We start from the raw sequence: 17,699 nt of genomic DNA, 5'->3' as shown, positions 1-17,699 counted from the left end.
GATGTGTACAAAAACATTCCTAAAAGGCATATTTAAGTTTTTGCATTGAATAAAATGTGGGCGCCCTTTGAATTTTTAAGCTCGAATTAGTGATGGACCGCAGTGCGCCCAACAGCACTCGGCGAACTGTTAACAGCACTCGGCCGGAACGTGGCAGGCATTTTTAGAACCTTTACTGCGCTTTAGGCAGCCACATTAATTCGACCTTCTTTCTTTTTCCCGTTTCCGGTGAGTGGTGTGCTGCGCGTTTGATTTTGGCCAAAGTTTTAACAAAAATATCTCTTAATTCATTGCAGTGAGGAGTAAATACGAGAATACAAACGGCAAAATGGTGAGTTACGCGAAAATATGTGATTTTCAGACCACAAAGCGACAAATAGGAGGTTAACTGCAGATACCGTTTTGTGGTGCCAAAAGTGGCGTGGCTCATATGCAGTATATTAATGTTTTGTTACTTTTTTTGCAGTCGCTCGTCATCCCAGAGAAGTTCCAGCACATCCTGCGTATCATGAATACGAACATCGACGGTAAGCGCAAGGTCGGCATCGCCATGACCGCCATCAAGGGAGTGGGTCGCCGCTACTCCAACATTGTGCTGAAGAAGGCCGATGTGGATCTTACCAAGCGCGCTGGTGAATGCACCGAGGAGGAGGTAAGTTGAGCCTGCATTAGGCGTATAATCCGCCCGAGATACACACTAAACCAAATGTCATGTTTGCAGGTCGACAAGGTGGTCACCATCATCTCCAACCCCCTGCAGTACAAGGTGCCCAACTGGTTCCTCAACAGGCAGAAGGACATCATCGATGGCAAGTACTGGCAGCTGACCTCCTCCAACTTGGACTCGAAGCTGCGTGACGATTTGGAGCGTCTGAAGAAGATCCGCTCCCACCGTGGTCTGCGTCACTACTGGGGCCTCCGTGTTCGTGGCCAGCACACCAAGACCACCGGTCGTCGTGGTCGCACCGTGGGTGTGTCCAAGAAGAAGTAAGCTGCTACGTTCCCTGCCGGATTTCCGATTCGTCTTGAATTTTTACATCAACCAACACAAAATAAAAGAAAACACGGAAGCCGGAACGTTTTAGTGCGGAGTATACGTGAAGTTTTTGTTTATATTTCTAATGTGTCTACGTGTGTTGGCGTCAACAAAATTGTATGAATATGTCCAGTGAGCATTCGCCGGTGGAGCAGCAGCAGAGCAGCATATGCCTGCTGTGGCTGCTCATCTGCAAGACGGCCCGATTCCAGTTCGCCAATACCCTCACCAGCGTCATCATCATTGTGGGGCCCATCGTTGTCTTCCTCGTCTATGCGGCGACGGCTCTGTTCCGTGAGCCGCAAGGGGAGACGACGGTAAAGTATCCGCCCGTCAACATCACAACCAAAGTGCCGTATGTATAAGCCTGTATAAACCTGCCGACTGCCACAATAATCCAGGCCACCCTGACACACTCACGCACACCCAATGAACCAGGTACATTTTCTATTCGCCTAAGAATCTCGTCCTAGCGGGTGTCATCGAGGATGTGGTGCACGATTTGAAGGCCAAGGGTAGCGAGGGCTTCTCCAGCGCGGCGGAACTGAATAGTGCGCTGACGGAAAAGGATAGATATGGCTGTGTGGGCATTGAGTTTGACGACGGCCTCAGCGACATAAAAGTACTTCCCAATAATGTCACGGTGGGTCTGCGCTTTCCGCTGCATCTGCGCAAGAATCCCAAGATGGTTTGGGACAACAGCACGGTATTCAAGCACTCCAAAATGGACGTGGATTACTACCAGGTCGAGGGTTTTTTGGTAGTGCAAGCCAAGCTCAGCGAAGCGTTGATCAGGGCCAAAAACGAAGCCGCCTTGCTGCCGGAAGTGATACTGCATCACTATCCAGACATCGTAGAGGTGGACGGCTTGGATAACCGGGTGGCTTTGGGCGGAGTTCTCTTCCTGCCCTTCACCATATCCGCCGCATATCTTGCCCAAGTATGCATTAAGTTTATAGTCTGTGTATGTAGTAAGCTTAATGGTAATTTTAGATGATTGTGATGGAGAGGCGCGATCATATTCGGGATATGCTGCACCTTATGGGCGTGAGGGCGTGGATATACTGGCTGTCGTGGTTTCTGGTGGCTTTTCTGCTCCTGTCCATTCCCACCGCATTAATTGTACTGCTGCTGCGGTGGCGCTTCTTTTCGCTGAGTGACTTGACCCTGGTGCTGTTCTTTATGCTGGTCTACAATTTTGAGGTGCTGACCTCGGCCTTCATGATTTCGTCCTTCTTCTCGGACACGGTCGGCGTGCAAGTGGCCATAGTGATCGTGCACCTGGTTGGCTGCCTGCCATGGCGCCTATTGCTCATGGACTATAATCCCACTTTACCGCGCGCCATATTCGTTTGCCTATTCCTCAACAGCTCGCTGGCCATGGGACTGCAGCAGTTCATCAAGAGCGAGAACCTTCGGCTGGGCATGCACTGGAAGTATATGTTTGAGCGCACCGATTGGAATCAGTTTGTGCAGCTGGGCCCCATCCTGATCTTCATGCTCTTTGGCTGCCTGCTGCGATTACTTGTCCTTGTTTACATGGAACAGCTGAAGAGTTATCGGAACAGAAAATGGTACTTTCCGGTGCAATCTTCCTTCTGGTGTCAGCGGAATGGGCGCTCCCGATCCAGTGGCACGGATGTCGAGCGGCAGGAGACGGGAATCAGAGGACATCCCCTGATTGTGCGGGTCAAAAACATTGAGAAGGTCTTCAACGGACGGGTTGCAGTTAAAGAGCTTAGTATGAACTTTTACCAAGACGAGATCACCGTGTTTCTGGGCCACAACGATTCGGGAAAGTCGACCATCTTCATGCTCCTCGCCGGTTTCTTGCAGCCCAGCGCCGGTGAAATCACCATCAATGGCTATGACCTGGCCACCGAGCAGAGAAAGGCGCGGCGATCCATGTGCTTTTGCCCGCAGCACGATGTGCTGTTCGAGAAAGTTGAGGCCCGATGGCACCTAAAGTTCTACTGCCGCCTGAAGGGACTCAACCGGAAGGAGGCATCTGCCGAGGCGGACAAGTATCTGGGGATTGGCCACCTGCAGGACTTTGCCAGCACCAAGGTGAAGGATCTGCCCAGCGGCATCAAGCGAATGCTCATGCTGTGCTGCAATCTGTGCGGCAACTCCAAGGTACTATGCTTATCCTTGTGGCTTCTAGTCTAACTTCCCTGCCTTGCAGATACTCCTCTTGGACGAGCCCGGCACCAGCATGGATCCTCGGATGCGCAGCAACATGTGGGACTTGCTGCGGCGGGAGCGCGAGGGTCGCTGCATCATCATGGCCACGCACAACATGCAAGAGGCCGAGGTGGTCGCGGATGAAATTGTGATACTGTGCGATGGCGAGGTGATTGGATACGGCACCACGGGGTTTCTCACCCAGGTCGCGGACACGGGCTCATCTTACCTACTGATCTGCACCAAGATGGACACGTGCTGGGTGGCGGAGGTGACGCACTTTCTGCAGACCCGTTTTCCGGACATCAGGCTGCAGAACGAGTTCAGCATCTACGTGACCTACGAGCTGCCCACCAAGCATGTGCATCAATATTCGGGCTTGTTTCTGGAGCTGGAGGAGGCATTGACCGAACTGAATCTGCTGGAGATCAGTGTGTGTGCCCCCACGCTCGGAAGTGTCTTTCTGCGGATGGGAGAGGAAATGAGGCAGTCCTGGAATCGAATTAGCTCCATTGACTTGCAGCCCAGTCCATCGCCCATGGCGTCCCTGCTCAGTAAGTGGAGTGTGTACATATGTTACGAGCATCTTTATGAGCACCAAAACTATATCCAGATCTCCTGCCCACCTTCGATGTGCGCGAGGACGATGGTCGCGTAAAGTGCTGCAATCAATGGCGGGCGATCATGGAGAAGAAGGGTCTGTTTCTAAAGCGCCACTGTAAGTTCTACTGCATGATCATCGCGACGCCAATCATAATCTGCCTGCTGCTCATCTCCTTTGCCATCTTCATCTTCTTGGTCGACCATCATCTGTCCGAGCTGCTGGTCACGAACGTGAGCATCTACCCCAAGGCGGTGTTTGTGATCGAATTCCCGGCGGACGAGGACAGGTTCGCCCGCCGCTACATAGAGAACGTCATCAGGCATGGTGGCTCCGTGCTGAATACGCGGGGAACTCCTCTCGACGACTATCTGCTGGAGGAGATGAAGTCGGATCTGGTGAAGGTGCAACATTCCTTTTTGGCCGGCGTCACCTGCGGCAGCAACGCCAATTCGATCGTCGCCTGGTCAAACAATAAGCTCAAGCACGGCTCTCCGCTCTCGTTGGGGATGGTGTACGCGGCCATTGGACAGGAGCTGGCCCAGCTGGATATCCGGATTGTGAACAAACCGTACCAGGATACGGTTCAGCAGGCAGTGAGCGGACTGATCTGCGAAAGCTCCATTGAGTTCGCCGTGCTCGTGTTCCATTACCTTGTCCTGGCCACCGCCATCTTTGCAGTTCTGCCGATCCTCGAGCGAAAGACCTACGTGCAGCACCAGCAGTTCAGCAGCGGAATGAGCAGGATCACCTACTGGCTGTCGCACCTGTTCTGGGACTATTGCCTGTTCCTCGTAATGGTCGGCCCAGTGATCGTGATCGGTGGCATTGCATTGGGCGCGGTATTGCCCGTGGCAATGCTTTTGCTTGCCTTCGGGTTCTCCGCCATTTCATTCACCTACCTGATGTGCCTGATGTCCAATGATTTGGGCAAAATGTTCAGCATTATATTGTACATTAACATGATAGGTAATTGAGGCTTCATTGCATTCATTTTAAAACTTAAAACTTAAGGAAACTTAAAACTTTACTTTCAGGTATTCTCTCCTTTTTCATCCATCCCAAGAGTCCGCAAACTCGGTACGCCGTCATTGAGTTCGTCCTTTCGGTCCATCCGCATTATGCATTATGTTGCGGAGCGGCTGAGACGATACGTACAACTGGCTACAGCTGGAAGCAATTCTTTTACATGCTCTTCAGCGGAGCGGTGTATCTGATCCTGGTCGTCTTCGCATGGCTTCCGCGGCTCATAAGCTACATTTTCAAGTTATGTTGAGATTAATTGTGTCTACCGTTCATGCTAACCGATTGCCAATTGTTTTTAGGTACATTAAGAACGAAAAAATATACCCAAACTACAAGGTTGAGGACAATGAAGTTGCCCAAATCCGACGGAGATTAGCCTACCTGACCTCCACGCAATACGCTTACTTTCCTCTGATCCTGAAGAACCTATCCAAGCGCTTTGGCAGCTTTGTGGCCGTACGATCCCTAACATTGGATCTAAATCCGTGAGTGAAATATCAAATTTTATAACTATATCATGCTTAGTAACAACACCTTTGCAGTTTCGAGTGCGTTGGCTTGCTGGGAAGGAATGGGGCTGGCAAGTCCAGCACCTTCCGAATGATCGTGGGCATGGAGTCGATCACGGTGGGGAGCATTCACATCAAGGGCTACAGCCTGAAGACTCGTCCAACGAGCGCCTTGCGACACATGGGCTTCTGTCCGCGGCAGTCGATGCTCTCGTCCTTCATGACTGGCAAGGATGCGCTGCGCTTCTGTTGTTTGATCAACGGCATTCGGAAGGAGTACATCAAAAGCTTGGTCACCTCATTGGCCGAATGCTTTGAACTCGTGCCCCACATGAACATGCGTATCAGCACATACAGCAACGGGACGAAGCGGAAGCTAATGATTGCCATGGCCACTCTGGCGCCATCGCTCATGTGCCTGGACGAGCCCACCGCCGGCGTGGACATGCATGCCAAGTACGAGATTTGGAGGATTTTGGATGGCATCCGTCAGGGTGGTCGCAGCATTCTGCTGACCACGCACAACTTGGAGGAGTGCGAGTCCCTGTGCACCAATGCGGGCATCATGGAGAATGGTTCGCTGCTCTGCTACGGCAGCTTGTCGCGGCTGAAGCACCGCTTCAATATGGGCATTTTCGTCAAAGTAAAGATAGGCACCAAAGCGGAAATGGACGATGAGAGGGACACTTGGAAGCGCATCACCATGATGCCCCCAAAAGATAGTGAAATTGGCAGCCAGATTGGCGCTGGTCGCTTGCTGTTGACGCACTTATTAAGACACCACAAGCCTCCAGTGGAACCAGGCAAGAAGTCAAAGCGCATCTCACCACAGCCAGGACCCACAAACTCGGAATTGAACATGCGCATGGACTACGAGGCTTTGTTGCAGAGATTGGAGGAAGTCTTCAAGAAAGACCATCCGTATAGCACCGTCAGGTACGCTAAAACTCAATCGTATATCTATCATAGAATATATATATATATAGGTAGTTAATGTAGAAACTAGCGTGTTGTATCAAAATATTCGTTTGTATGTAAATATGTACATATGTGATAACAAGTTTTTTGCTCAGATTACATTTGGCATACGTGTCGTATGAGTAATTTCAAATGAACATTTTTTTTAATTAAACTAATGAAAGTAGAATTTACTAATTTTATCTTACTTAATTGGGTCACGTTCATTGCTAATTAACTATTGACCAGTTGCACCAGCAGATTGAAATTTTCAATTCACGGGTGCAGTCATAAAGATATCTACATGAATGTTTATTGTTTAGATTGGAAAGAACTGCGGTTTATATACAACAAATATACATAGTTTTAGACTATCGCGCAGACTGGCACAGAAGTAAAATAATCTTGTTTATGTTGTATAAAAAGGAGTCAAGCGATTAAGTGAAAGCCATTACTATTATTATAGCTACAAAGCATGAAGGTTAATTGAGTTTATAATTGATTTAATGAGCTAAGAGTAAAGTTGAAGTAATAGATTAGTAACAAGTACTTCTATTCCCCAGCGATAAGTACTCCTACCGAGGAATGATCACCTTCTGCATTCCGAAGGGGCAGATCAAGTGGTCTGCGATCTTCAACTACATGGAGAACCTAAAGGAGCAAATGCAGATACTGTACTACTCGGTCAGCCATACAACTTTCCAGGATGTGTTCATGGAGTTTGTCAGGAAGCAGAATCAAGAGAGCAATGAATCCCTTTATGAGTCACACTCATGAGTGCCAACTGGTCGAATTGCGGAACCCCTTATCGTATTACCGAAACTATCTGTGAAAGCTTTGCCTTCGAAATGCTAACAAATCGACCAAATCATCAGTTGGCGTTCCAAAAAGAGGCTAAATAATCATTAGTCTGCATATTCGGGAAATCGATACTCTTACATGTAAACCTGTACGTATATATTTTATGACTTTGCTAATGAATACGAGTACATACAAATCCCATGGGGTTCTCATTGGTAAATATAAATATGCTTAAAAATAGGTAATCGGACGCGAAGAGTAAACAAAGTTCGGTTATGCTTTAACTATTATATCCACCGCTTTGGTCTCCTCTTTCGTCAGAACATTTGCCAAAAATGTGTGTCATGCGAGTCTATTGGTACTTTGAACCCCCGATTTCAATCCCAAACCCATTTCTGGAAACTTTCCACACGCAAGACGAGCGTGGACAAGCTCTATTAATGATGCTTCGACAAATCTATCAATTGGCGTTTATTTACAGGCGAACCCATTCCCATGTCTGACCCATGACTTCTCCAATTTTAAGCAATTTGCTGCCTCCGACCCTCAATTAGACTTTGTTCCCGGGTGGCGCAATAGTCAATTGGCAAAGGTAAAGTTATGGCATTCGTTCCGAAATAGATTCCTCATTGGGTGAGCAATGTGGGGAGAGCCTCGCATAACCTTGGTAGCTGATAGCGTACGGATTTGCTTATCGGAGGAAGTATTCGACAAATCGTGATTTCTGAAAACACATATGCATGCGTGAGCCACCCAAAGTAGTTATTGAAATCCAAGCTGCAGCTGGATTACAGGTCTCATGTTTCCGCAGCGAAAAGGCAATCACATTTTGTAGAACAGATTTTTTTAATGATCAGCAGTTTGGTTTTACAATTACACATAACTTTCACTGCTTAGAGTTATTGTTCAATAGTTGATTGCGACACGACACGAGTATATACATAAGTAGTCTATATTATATTTGTGTACATATAGAGGTATATAAGTAAACAGAATTCACAATGTGGCGCAATGCTTCAAGAGCCATTTAGTAACTATTTATAGGCGGTGCTCACTGTAGTGTATATTAAAAGCGCCGACTTCGAGCTGCTTGATTACAATGATATGGTAACTATGAAAACATCTATTAACTAGGAGGTATGAACATAAATATCCCATTTAAATTAGGCGTATAAATAAATCAATAACTTATGTGAGGCATTGTGGCTGCCAATGCTCAACATGGGAAAGTAGTCGGCCAACACGCTTTTAGGCTCCAAAGTTATTATTGTCGCTCTGTAAAAGTTTATTGAGGTAGTATCCTACTTTTTATACGTTATTGTAAAAAACATTTGACTATTCTAACGAGGCCTCTTAATGATCTGAGCTTGTGAACATTTGCAACACGGCTAATAACTACTAATTATCGTTGTTTATGTGTATATGGAAGACTCTGTTTTGGTCGCACTGTATGCAAGTTTAGTTCACACAGGTATACAAAAAGGTCACATAGTTATGCACTTTTAGGTACGACATCCGTAACAAGACTAAGCATATAGCTGACGCCTTCTGGAAATTCTTTTATGTATATATAAACTACTGTATAAATATAAACTACACTAAATCTAAGCCGGGCGGAACTACTGCTCAGTTAGTTTGGTGAGCGTTTCGTCCTGGGCAGTTTGGTTTTCTTCCTCTTGGCGTCGCCAGCGACGAGACAGCATGGGTGCGAATAGGTCGTAGTCCAGTTGCTTCTGAGACTTGTCCAAATAGATTTCCGCGTTCTCTGCTCTTCCAAAGTGAGCCAGCACAATGCTGCTGCCATAGCCGACGACCACGGCGATAAGAAAGCCGATCACGCTCAGCCACAAGTAGGAAATTCGATATAACCAGAAGTAGTCCGGTTCGTTGACCACTCCACTGCTCTTTGCGTTGAGCTCCATGGCGTAACCCACCATTGCAGAAGTGACATTCGCACAGCCCGATGTGCCGAACTCCAAGGGAACTGGAATTGGTTTGGGTCCGCCGAATCCCATCCAGAAGGAAACGATTAGAGAAACGAGGAATCCAAGCAGCACGCCTCTTTGGTTGCTGCGTGTGGTGCAGACTCCCAGGGTGAAAATGGCCAGCAAAGGACCGCCAACCACGCCGAAAATGGTAAGCGAGGCCTGGAGCACTCCGCCCATTGAGCCAGCCATAAATGCCAGTCCAATGCACAGCAGGCCGAAGATGCACGCCACAATCTTGGTGGGCAACGTGGACTTGGAGTCGATTAGTGTCCGTTTAAATATCGCCTTGTACAAGGGTTTCAGGTAATCCTCCAGCGTTACGGCCGAGAGCGAGGTAACTGCCGACGAAATCGTCGAAAGACTGGCGGAGAATATTCCGGACACGAAAAGCCCACACAATCCAGGATATTGACCTGTCGAAAAAGGAAATCAAGTAATGAAAGCCCTTATTAAGTGTGTTTCAAACTTACCCATGGTGTCCAGTGCGAAAAGGGGCATGACCTGATCTCGCCTCCCGATGCGACCCTCCAGCACTGGATCACAATCTCGATAGTAGTAGAATATGGCCAATCCACTGAAAATGGTGCTGAAACTAAGCATTCCCAGAATGGGCAAGTTCCACCAAAGCGCCGACTGAGCGCTCTTCAAATTGCGTACGCTCAAAAGTCGCTGCACTTGCGTTTGATTAACGCCATACAAAGAGAGGTAAGTGACCATGCCGCCAATTATAAGTGACCACCAGGTATGCCTCACGGTGGGATCCAATGAAAACTCAATGAAGTTGACGCGTCCTCGCTCCACAGCCACCTCCCAGATGGCCGCAAATCCGCCGGCTTTAATGGCCGAAACGGCAATCACGGCGTAGATGGCGGCAAACATAAGGAAGGACTGAAACACATCCGTGATGAGCACCGCCTTCAGGCCGCCAAGTGTCGAATAGAAGGTGCAGACCAGTCCAATCACCACAATGGCCATTGACCGATGAATGCCAGTTACAGCTTCTAAAGCGAGCGCTGGGGCATAGAGGGCAATGCCCATGTAAAGCACCATTTGCACAGTGAACGCCAGCGAGGCGGATAGGCGGGTGGCCTGGCCGAAGCGTCGCTCCAGGTACTCGTACACACTGGTCGTCCGCATCCGGTAGAAAACGGGAAGGAAGAGGTAGGCGGCAATGGGCGTACTCAGCACGTAGGCAATGTTGATCACACAGAACAAGGTGCCGAATTGGTAGGACTCATTGGAGACGCCCATCAGTGAGATGGCGGACATGAAGCTGGCCATCAGGCTGAAGGAGACCGGAAAGGTCGTCATACTCTGGTCCGCCATCAGGTACTCCTGTGTGGTCTTCTGCTTGCCGCCCGTATACCGGTAGTAGATGCCAATCAGCGCCGAAACAACCAGGATGCTGATCAGCACAGCAGTATCCCAGGCATCGAACGTTCCCACAGTCATGTTGTGGCTTGGATTCCGCTTGGATTATCCGGCTCCTCGTCACTTATCACAGAACTGGTAGCTCCAACACGTCCGTCACTGACCCGAATTGATTTTTCCACAAACGTCACCACCAGCGGCGATTGGACGCTCCGCTTGCCCAGCAATGACCTTTGGCGCAGTCAACGCTTTCCAAAGTGCGTCCCAGTGCACGGCAAACGACGAAAACAAGACGCGTGCTCGCGAAATCGATGCGCAAAAACACAAAACGTTCTCGCCGAAGCTTCGACCGTTAAATAACTGATCAGCTGGACGGCCAGTGTGGCCTTGCCGGGTGTGCGGCACAATGCAGCAGTGCTTGTCAAACGCCGTAAGCTAACATGCTTAAAGCCAGCTGAGTACCCTCAACGAAATCAAAATCGTTGTGCGTTGGTCTCACTACTTTTTCCCGCTCACTTTTTTTGTTTATTAATATTTATTAACTTGGACATGGAGTCCATGGAGGTGGATGAGACTGCTGCCCAGCTGTGAGTGCCAATGCAAAGCTGGTCATAACACTCTAATGAAACCCCACCACCCGCTAGCTACGTACGCACGCCGGAGGATGTGAAGGCCATTGTGAAGCACGCCAAGCTGGACGAGCGCCAGTTGACCCAACTCACCCAGGCTCTGTACTTTCCGTCGGCGGACGTGGACTCGGACAATCTGCGGCTGCTGGAGCTGGACGGGCACATGCTGGGACAAATCCGCGACGGCCAGACGCTGTACTTCAAGGGTGGCCAGCACGAGAAGTTGGTACTGTGCACCGATGAGCGAACCTACGATGTGAAGGGTGCGGAAATATCCAACAGCCTGTTGCTGGTGCCAGACCTCAAGTTTGCCGCCGCCACCAGCACCTCTCCGCTGAAGAGTCCGCGCACTGGCAACGCCAACGCCTCACTGGAGCGCAGCCTCAACGATAGTGCGGAGGACGAACTGGAAGTGCCTAGAACTTTGGAGCAGCGACCGGTGCTCAAGGTGTTCCACGAGTACTTCGAGTGCCGCGAGATCAAACCGCGCTTTCGCAAGCTGGGCGAACTGCTGCAGTTAACGAGATATTCGGGGCCGGAGAACGAGTTCTGCGTGGAGCAGAAGATGCTCTTCACCTTTGCGCAGCTCCTGGACACGGTGCAGTGCAGTCGGGGTCAGTTCATGGAGGGATTGAACAACTATCGCGCCATGGAGCTGGACGGCCGAATGCGCGTGATGGAGTACGAGTACGAGTATCGCATTATAAGCATGATGCTGGGATTGATTGGTGAAAACTCCTGGGCTTTGGACGAAGTGGAGCGAGAGGAAACCATCAGCGCACTGAAGGGAATAGCACCAGAGGAAGTTGTGGCTGGACTTTTCGATATCTATACAACGCCAAGCGAACGTTGCCCGGAAAAGTTTGAGTACCAGGAAGAATTGGTCGCCCGCATTGTTGCGCAGAACATTCTGCAGCCGGGCTTGCGATTCCGCAACGATGAGTTCATGCGCACCTGGCAGGAAGCGCTGCCCGAGGGCATGTCGTGCGACTTGAAGTATCTACGTGGTCTGGGCATTTGCGACAAGGAGGGAGCACAGCCCTGCATCCGCTCGCTGGCAGAGGAGCTACTGCCCACCAATATTAACGATCGCATGCGGGCCCTATTCAAGACTAAGCAAAGATGGACAATGGAGGAAATGGAGCCGTACATAGAGTAAGTAATGCTAAACACATGTCTGGAAGTTATTTTGACTTTCGGTTTTATATTCAGGTGCTTTACCACCCCGAACTTGTCCGTTTCCACATTGCTGGCCAAGCACGCACGCTCATTGACAGACGGAGGTGTGCGGTACTTTGTTTCCAAGCATTAATGGAAACATCCAAAGCTTTAGCTTTTGCATCTCTTATTCAATAAAACAGCTTTAAGTTAGTTTAGGCATTCCTTTTTCGTTTGTTGCGATCCTTTTTGGCCTGCTTCTGATCTTCTATGGCCGCCTTCATGGTCTCCACGGCACTCTGCGTGTGACTCGTGGCCAATTGGGCCGCCTGGCTGTTGGGATACTTGAAGCTGAAGCCTCTGGGGAAGATGGGCTGTGCCAGGAGCGCATTAAGCTGGGCTCTGACTGTCTCCACGCGCAGCCGATTGCGACGTCGCTCTATCACGAATGGATCCTCATCCGGCTCGCTGCCACTGTAATAATAAGTTAGCTATAGACTTCAGTTGAATGAGGCCTGGGTTAGAGAACTTACGATTCGTCATTGTAGCCATCAATGATCATGTCCATTTCCTCAGCGTGCTTCTTCATCCAGCCACGCTCACTCTGCACGCGCTTTAGCTTTAGTTCTTCCTTGTCCAGATCGCGCGCCAGATTCACACGCTCGCGGACTGCTCCCAGGAAGCGCTCCGAGATAGGAAACAGCGGCAAATCCTCAGCTGAAAAGTGCACCCAAATGTAGAACATCTTGCATTAAAAAGTCTGTATCACTCACTTCTCTCCAAGGTTTTGTACAGCTTCACATAGCTCTTGACCTCCCCCGGCTCCATAAACATGACTGTTATTCCGTGCTTATTCGCTCGTGCTGTGCGTCCCGATCTGTGGACGTAGTTCTCACTTGTGCGCGGCACTTGGTAGTGGATCACATGCTCCACATTCGGTATGTCCAGGCCGCGTGCAGCCACATCAGTGGCAATCAGCAAGCCAGTGGGACTGTCACGGAATCGCTCCAGGTTCTTCAGACGCTGCTTCTGGATCATGTTGGCATGCAGGGGCAGGGGATTGCAGTCCAGCAGGCCGAAGAGCGTGGCAAGTCGTTTGACGCAGTCGATGGAATTGCAAAAAACAATGGTGCGTCCTGGGTGGCGCTGAATGAAGTAGTACAGATGGTAGTCCTTGTGATCGATGGGGCAAAGCAGACGGCTCTCGGTCAATGTTTGTGCGGTTTCTGCAATTGAGTCCTATAAATCTGGTAGTCTATGATTAAATTTGTATACTTACGCTGGGAGCTGGTTATATCGACAATCTTCGGCTGGGAGATGCCCAACTCCTCAATAAGACTTTCAATTTTCTGATCCACTGTCTGTTTCACAAACTTCGGCCGCTTACCCACATTGCGCTCTAAAAGGGAAAGAGTTCTTGTTAGTTAATGAAATGTAGTAAAAGCCAATGAACTTACTTTGCATGTGATCGGGAAGATCGTGAACCAACGTCAGAGTGGCGGAGTAAACAAAGTTTTGGCGCTGATGCTTCTTCTGCTCGTCCGAATTGAGAACTTTGAGCAGACTGCGCAGCTCCTCGAAGTGTCCCTTCTCCACCATGCGATCCGTTTCGTCGATGACCAGGAAACTGACATCCTCGATCTTGCCCAAATGGCGATTACCCTGGGCGTACAGTTCCCAGAGGCGACCAGGTGTGGCCACCACGATGTCCGGACACTGGCGAAGTACGCGCTCTTGTTTCGCAACTGCTAGACCGCCGAAGATGGCTGCTACTCGAATGCCCGTATACTTGGCAGCGGCCACCAGGTGATTCTTGACCTGCACGGCCAACTCCCTGGTGGGTGTGAGAACCAGACCGTACAGCGGTGTCTGGATGCGCTGGGCTTGCTCCTCCGCATCACTCTCCTCATCACTGGCACCCGAAACATGATCCAGTTCCTCCGGCGGCGGCGTTAGCTCGTGCTCATCTGCCGCTGGCTCCGGCTGCTGCCCCTTCACCTTGGGCGCCTTGCGTATGCCAGAACGAATGTTCCTTTGCTTTAGCTCCATGATGCCGGCCAGCATGGGTATGCCAAAGGCCAGGGTCTTGCCGCTGCCCGTTTCCGCTGCTCCAAGGATGTCCTTTTTGCCGTGGATTGCAGCCGGCAGAGTCAGTGCCTGGATTTGGGTGGGCGCCTTGAAGCCTTGCTCGCCGAGGGCACGCAGAATGGACGCGGGAACGCCCAGGCCGTTCCAGGCGGAAACATCTTCGGCCTCGCTCGTGGAGATTGGCACTAATTCAGGTGCTTCTTCGTCGCTGGAATCCTCCGCCTCGGCCACTTCTTCTTCAGCGTCCGATGGTGGTGGCCGGAGTAGAGCGAAGCGATCTGCCGCGTGTTCATCACTGGAATCCTCACTGTTGTCGTCTTCGTTTTCCTGTCCCTTTGACTTCTTTTGTTTACGCAGCTCCTTACGCTTTTCCCGTTTCTCCCGTAGTTTTTGCATCTTTTGCGCATGACGCTCGGCCAGACGAGCTTTCCTACTGGTCCTGGCAGCGACGGCCACTTCATCCTCGCTCTCGGATTCGCTGGAACTCTCGCTGGATTCTTCCTCGCCGCCCTTCGATACCTTCCTCTTCTTGGTCTTCGGTTTGCGCTCTCTGTCGGCTTTCCGGGATGTGGTCCTCTTCTGCGAGGACTTTACCAGCGATGCATCGTAGTCCTTGAGCACCTCCAGGCCAATTAATCCCTCGTAGCCGCCACAATCGTCGGATATCACGTGGCCCTTGATTTTCACCTTTTGCCAGTTCTCCGCCTTCGAAAGTGCAGGCTCCTTGGCGACGTCTTTTAGCTTTGGTGGCTTCGCTGTTTTCTGCTTATTCTGCACCATAATTCAATGTTTTAAATTAATAGAAGTGAAATAAACATGCAGTTGAAAAAACCGCGTGTTGAATGCTGCTTCTTCTTCCCGCTGTTTGTTGACATTGGACAGGGCTGTTATGCACAGCTGTTCGGTGTTGAACTAAAAGTGCTTAAATAGTGTTGGAAAATACCAAGGTGTATCCCCGAGCTTGGCGGCTATTTTGAATATTAGTTATGCTTTTTGCTTTACATTTTGTATAAGCAATCAATAAAAAAAATGCTTAATTTGTGTTTGGTTTTTATTTACTGGCTGGTTTATCTATACAAATCAAGTTTAATTCGATTAACATTCTGCTCGCTCTAAATTTAAAAACAGTTAGCTTATACGAGTATTTGGTTTACTGCTCGCCAGTCACGCCCAGCTTCTTCTTGAGGGACTCGGGCATTTCTGGTGGTGGTGGGCGTGGCATGCGCAGGAACACCTTGACGGCATCGTAGATGAACCACTGGGCGGCGGTCAATGTGCCGATCATCACGATCCTGGGCACCAAACCGCCCCACAATCCTGAAATGTAAAAAAGTCGTCAGTTTTCAGTTGCTGGTGGCATAGGAGATGATCAGTACTCACCAGACCAACCCAGCTGCTTAGCCACATCCAGGGCGGAGGCGCCCTTGGCCTGGTTCAGCTTGGACACCACTGTGTCCGCCGGATGCGAGACGATGGCGCAGAACACGCCGGCAATGTAGCCGGCGGCGAAGGTCACCACCAGCTGCTCACCCTTGGTGCAATCGGCACGCGGCTTGGGCACCACATACTTGTACAGCAGCTCCAGCGTCCGCTCGAAGCAGGCGAACTTCATCATGGTGTAGGGGATCTGGCGCATCCACAGCGGCACCAGGCCCTTGTAGAAGGCGGCCACGCCCTCCTGGGCGGTCATCTTGGGCAGCGCCTCGCGCAATGTCTTAGCGAAACCGGGCGTGGTCTGGATCTTGACCTTGGCCGCCTCCATAGGCGCCAGGGCGATGTCGGCGAAGAACTCGGCGGAGGCCGAGGCGGCCAGATAGAGTCCGGTTCTGTAGAGGAATGCGTTCTCCTCGCCGATGGCATCGCCGTACACCTTCTTGAAGACCTCGTACAGGCCGAACTTGCACAGACCCTGCATCGAGTAGCCGATGAAGGTGGGTGCCCATCCCTTGGCCAGTCCGCGGACGCCCTCCTCTGCCAAGCTGATGCGGAAACCGGTGAACACGCTCTTGTACTTGGCCGGGTCCACCTGCAGGCGGCACTTGACCAAATCCAGGGGCACCACCATGGTGTGTGTGGAGCCGCACGAGATGATGCCGCCCAGGCCGCACAGCAGGAAGTAGTGGTTCGAGCCGAATTCGCAGGAGTCTGTTGAAGATTAACACTGGTTATATCCAACTCATGATTCCAGGACTCATTTCCATCTCACTTACCACCCTCGGCGACAGCAGCGGCAGCGATCCTGTGGTTTGGAGTCAGCTGGCGAGGAGCAACATCCCTGAGCGTGGGGGTCACCACCGCGGAGGAAGTGGGGGCGGAAGTGGGCGGGGCTGCCTGGCAGTTGACGCTGGTGAATGGCGACTTGAACGTTGAGTTCTGCGCGGCATCGAACAGGGACTTGAACATGGTGCCTGAGAGAAGAGCCTTCGGAAAGAGGGATCAAGGGTTTCGAAAGGTTTAAGGTTAAGGTCATGATGTAACGACATAAACTCCAAGCAGTACCACCTATACTAAGTACTCAATTATATACAAGAACTCTTAAAGAATTTTTAAATCTTAAAATAGTGTATTTAATTCCTGTGTTCAAAATTTTAAAGCACAGACAAATTCAGTTCTTCAAGCCTGAAAGATTATTCAGATATGTTAAAAACAGTGCTTCTTTATTATCGTTATTATTAAACTATTTAATAATAATATTTAATGATGAGCATATCAATCCTAAACGCTTTTGTAAAACACAATTCCTGAAACTTTCTTTTCTACCGTGTTATTTTTAGATCGCGAATGTATAGTTGCATTATTTTTTACATAACTATTGTTTTTTCCCATTCGCCAAACATTTTTTATGCATTGCGTAATGTTTTCGCCTGAGTACGTATTGGATCACATTGTATATATTTCATTTCGAAAATGTTCAAAAACCGAGCGCTTTTCAAAGCGCCGAGCAAACTGAAACACTCACTTCAAAGTGCGGGGTATCGCAGGTGGAGGTGGAGTGCAGATAGGGCTGAAATATAGTTGAAGTATAGAGTCGTTGTTGGGCTGAAATGTGAGCACCCAAAGCAACGTTCGTCGTGCGCCAGACCAGAAAACCAAATGCAGTGGCTGCAATGGAATAGTGAGAGCCAGCAGCTTCTGTTCAGGGTTGTCAGCCGCGTGCGAAACCAACCGGTTGATAGCGGTTGCGAAACGGTTCGGTATCGGGTAAAAACTCGCGCAACAAACTCACAGCTAAACGGTATGAAGAGACTGACTTTTGGCAAGGCTTTGAATATATTGACTACATGGACCACCTGACAACCCACGAATAGAGATTGTTATTTATAAATTGGCATTTCTTGCCCATTGAGCAGC

General features: G+C 49.8%; 6 protein-coding genes across 6 annotated transcripts; 3 read left to right on the top strand and 3 right to left on the bottom strand.

Annotated features, from left to right (window-relative positions):
* The first annotated feature begins 180 nt into the window (after positions 1-180).
* Positions 181-1,096, top strand: LOC6530830 (40S ribosomal protein S18). Its single transcript, XM_039373010.2, has 4 exons — positions 181-228; positions 297-331; positions 467-652; positions 722-1,096. Exons 2-4 carry the CDS (start codon positions 329-331, stop codon positions 989-991), a joined length of 459 nt encoding a protein of 152 aa, XP_039228944.1. The 5' UTR covers positions 181-228; positions 297-328; the 3' UTR covers positions 992-1,096.
* Positions 1,097-1,155: 59 nt separating this feature from the next.
* Positions 1,156-7,310, top strand: LOC6530829 (phospholipid-transporting ATPase ABCA1). Its single transcript, XM_002091676.4, has 9 exons — positions 1,156-1,391; positions 1,475-1,976; positions 2,030-3,172; positions 3,222-3,774; positions 3,834-4,790; positions 4,859-5,087; positions 5,147-5,332; positions 5,390-6,292; positions 6,877-7,310. The coding sequence occupies exons 1-9, from the start codon at positions 1,156-1,158 to the stop codon at positions 7,088-7,090; spliced, it is 4,923 nt and encodes a 1,640-aa protein (XP_002091712.2). The 3' UTR covers positions 7,091-7,310.
* Positions 7,311-7,941: 631 nt separating this feature from the next.
* LOC6530828 (putative sodium-dependent multivitamin transporter) lies at positions 7,942-10,840 on the bottom strand. Its single transcript, XM_002091675.3, has 2 exons — positions 9,573-10,840; positions 7,942-9,515 (listed from the first exon to the last, which is right to left on the bottom strand). Exons 1-2 carry the CDS (start codon positions 10,552-10,554, stop codon positions 8,734-8,736), a joined length of 1,764 nt encoding a protein of 587 aa, XP_002091711.1. The 5' UTR covers positions 10,555-10,840; the 3' UTR covers positions 7,942-8,733.
* A 97-nt stretch (positions 10,841-10,937) lies between these two features.
* On the top strand, positions 10,938-12,473 carry LOC6530827 (sister chromatid cohesion protein DCC1). Its single transcript, XM_002091674.3, has 3 exons — positions 10,938-11,060; positions 11,118-12,257; positions 12,315-12,473. The coding sequence occupies exons 1-3, from the start codon at positions 11,023-11,025 to the stop codon at positions 12,412-12,414; spliced, it is 1,278 nt and encodes a 425-aa protein (XP_002091710.1). The 5' UTR covers positions 10,938-11,022; the 3' UTR covers positions 12,415-12,473.
* On the bottom strand, positions 12,287-15,220 carry LOC6530826 (ATP-dependent RNA helicase DDX24). Its single transcript, XM_002091673.3, has 5 exons — positions 13,718-15,220; positions 13,540-13,659; positions 13,034-13,486; positions 12,794-12,977; positions 12,287-12,734 (listed from the first exon to the last, which is right to left on the bottom strand). The coding sequence occupies exons 1-5, from the start codon at positions 15,126-15,128 to the stop codon at positions 12,476-12,478; spliced, it is 2,427 nt and encodes an 808-aa protein (XP_002091709.1). The 5' UTR covers positions 15,129-15,220; the 3' UTR covers positions 12,287-12,475.
* A 161-nt stretch (positions 15,221-15,381) lies between these two features.
* Positions 15,382-17,461, bottom strand: LOC6530825 (phosphate carrier protein, mitochondrial). The gene is made up of 4 exons (XM_002091672.3): positions 17,308-17,461; positions 16,559-16,769; positions 15,729-16,493; positions 15,382-15,665 (listed from the first exon to the last, which is right to left on the bottom strand). The coding sequence occupies exons 2-4, from the start codon at positions 16,749-16,751 to the stop codon at positions 15,499-15,501; spliced, it is 1,125 nt and encodes a 374-aa protein (XP_002091708.1). The 5' UTR covers positions 16,752-16,769; positions 17,308-17,461; the 3' UTR covers positions 15,382-15,498.
* Positions 17,462-17,699: the final 238 nt, after the last annotated feature.

The sequence above is a fragment of the Drosophila yakuba genome, chromosome 2R (assembly GCF_016746365.2).
Source record: "Drosophila yakuba strain Tai18E2 chromosome 2R, Prin_Dyak_Tai18E2_2.1, whole genome shotgun sequence".
Lineage (NCBI taxonomy): Eukaryota > Metazoa > Arthropoda > Insecta > Diptera > Drosophilidae > Drosophila > Drosophila yakuba.
This window is presented reverse-complemented; position numbering and strand designations above follow the sequence as displayed.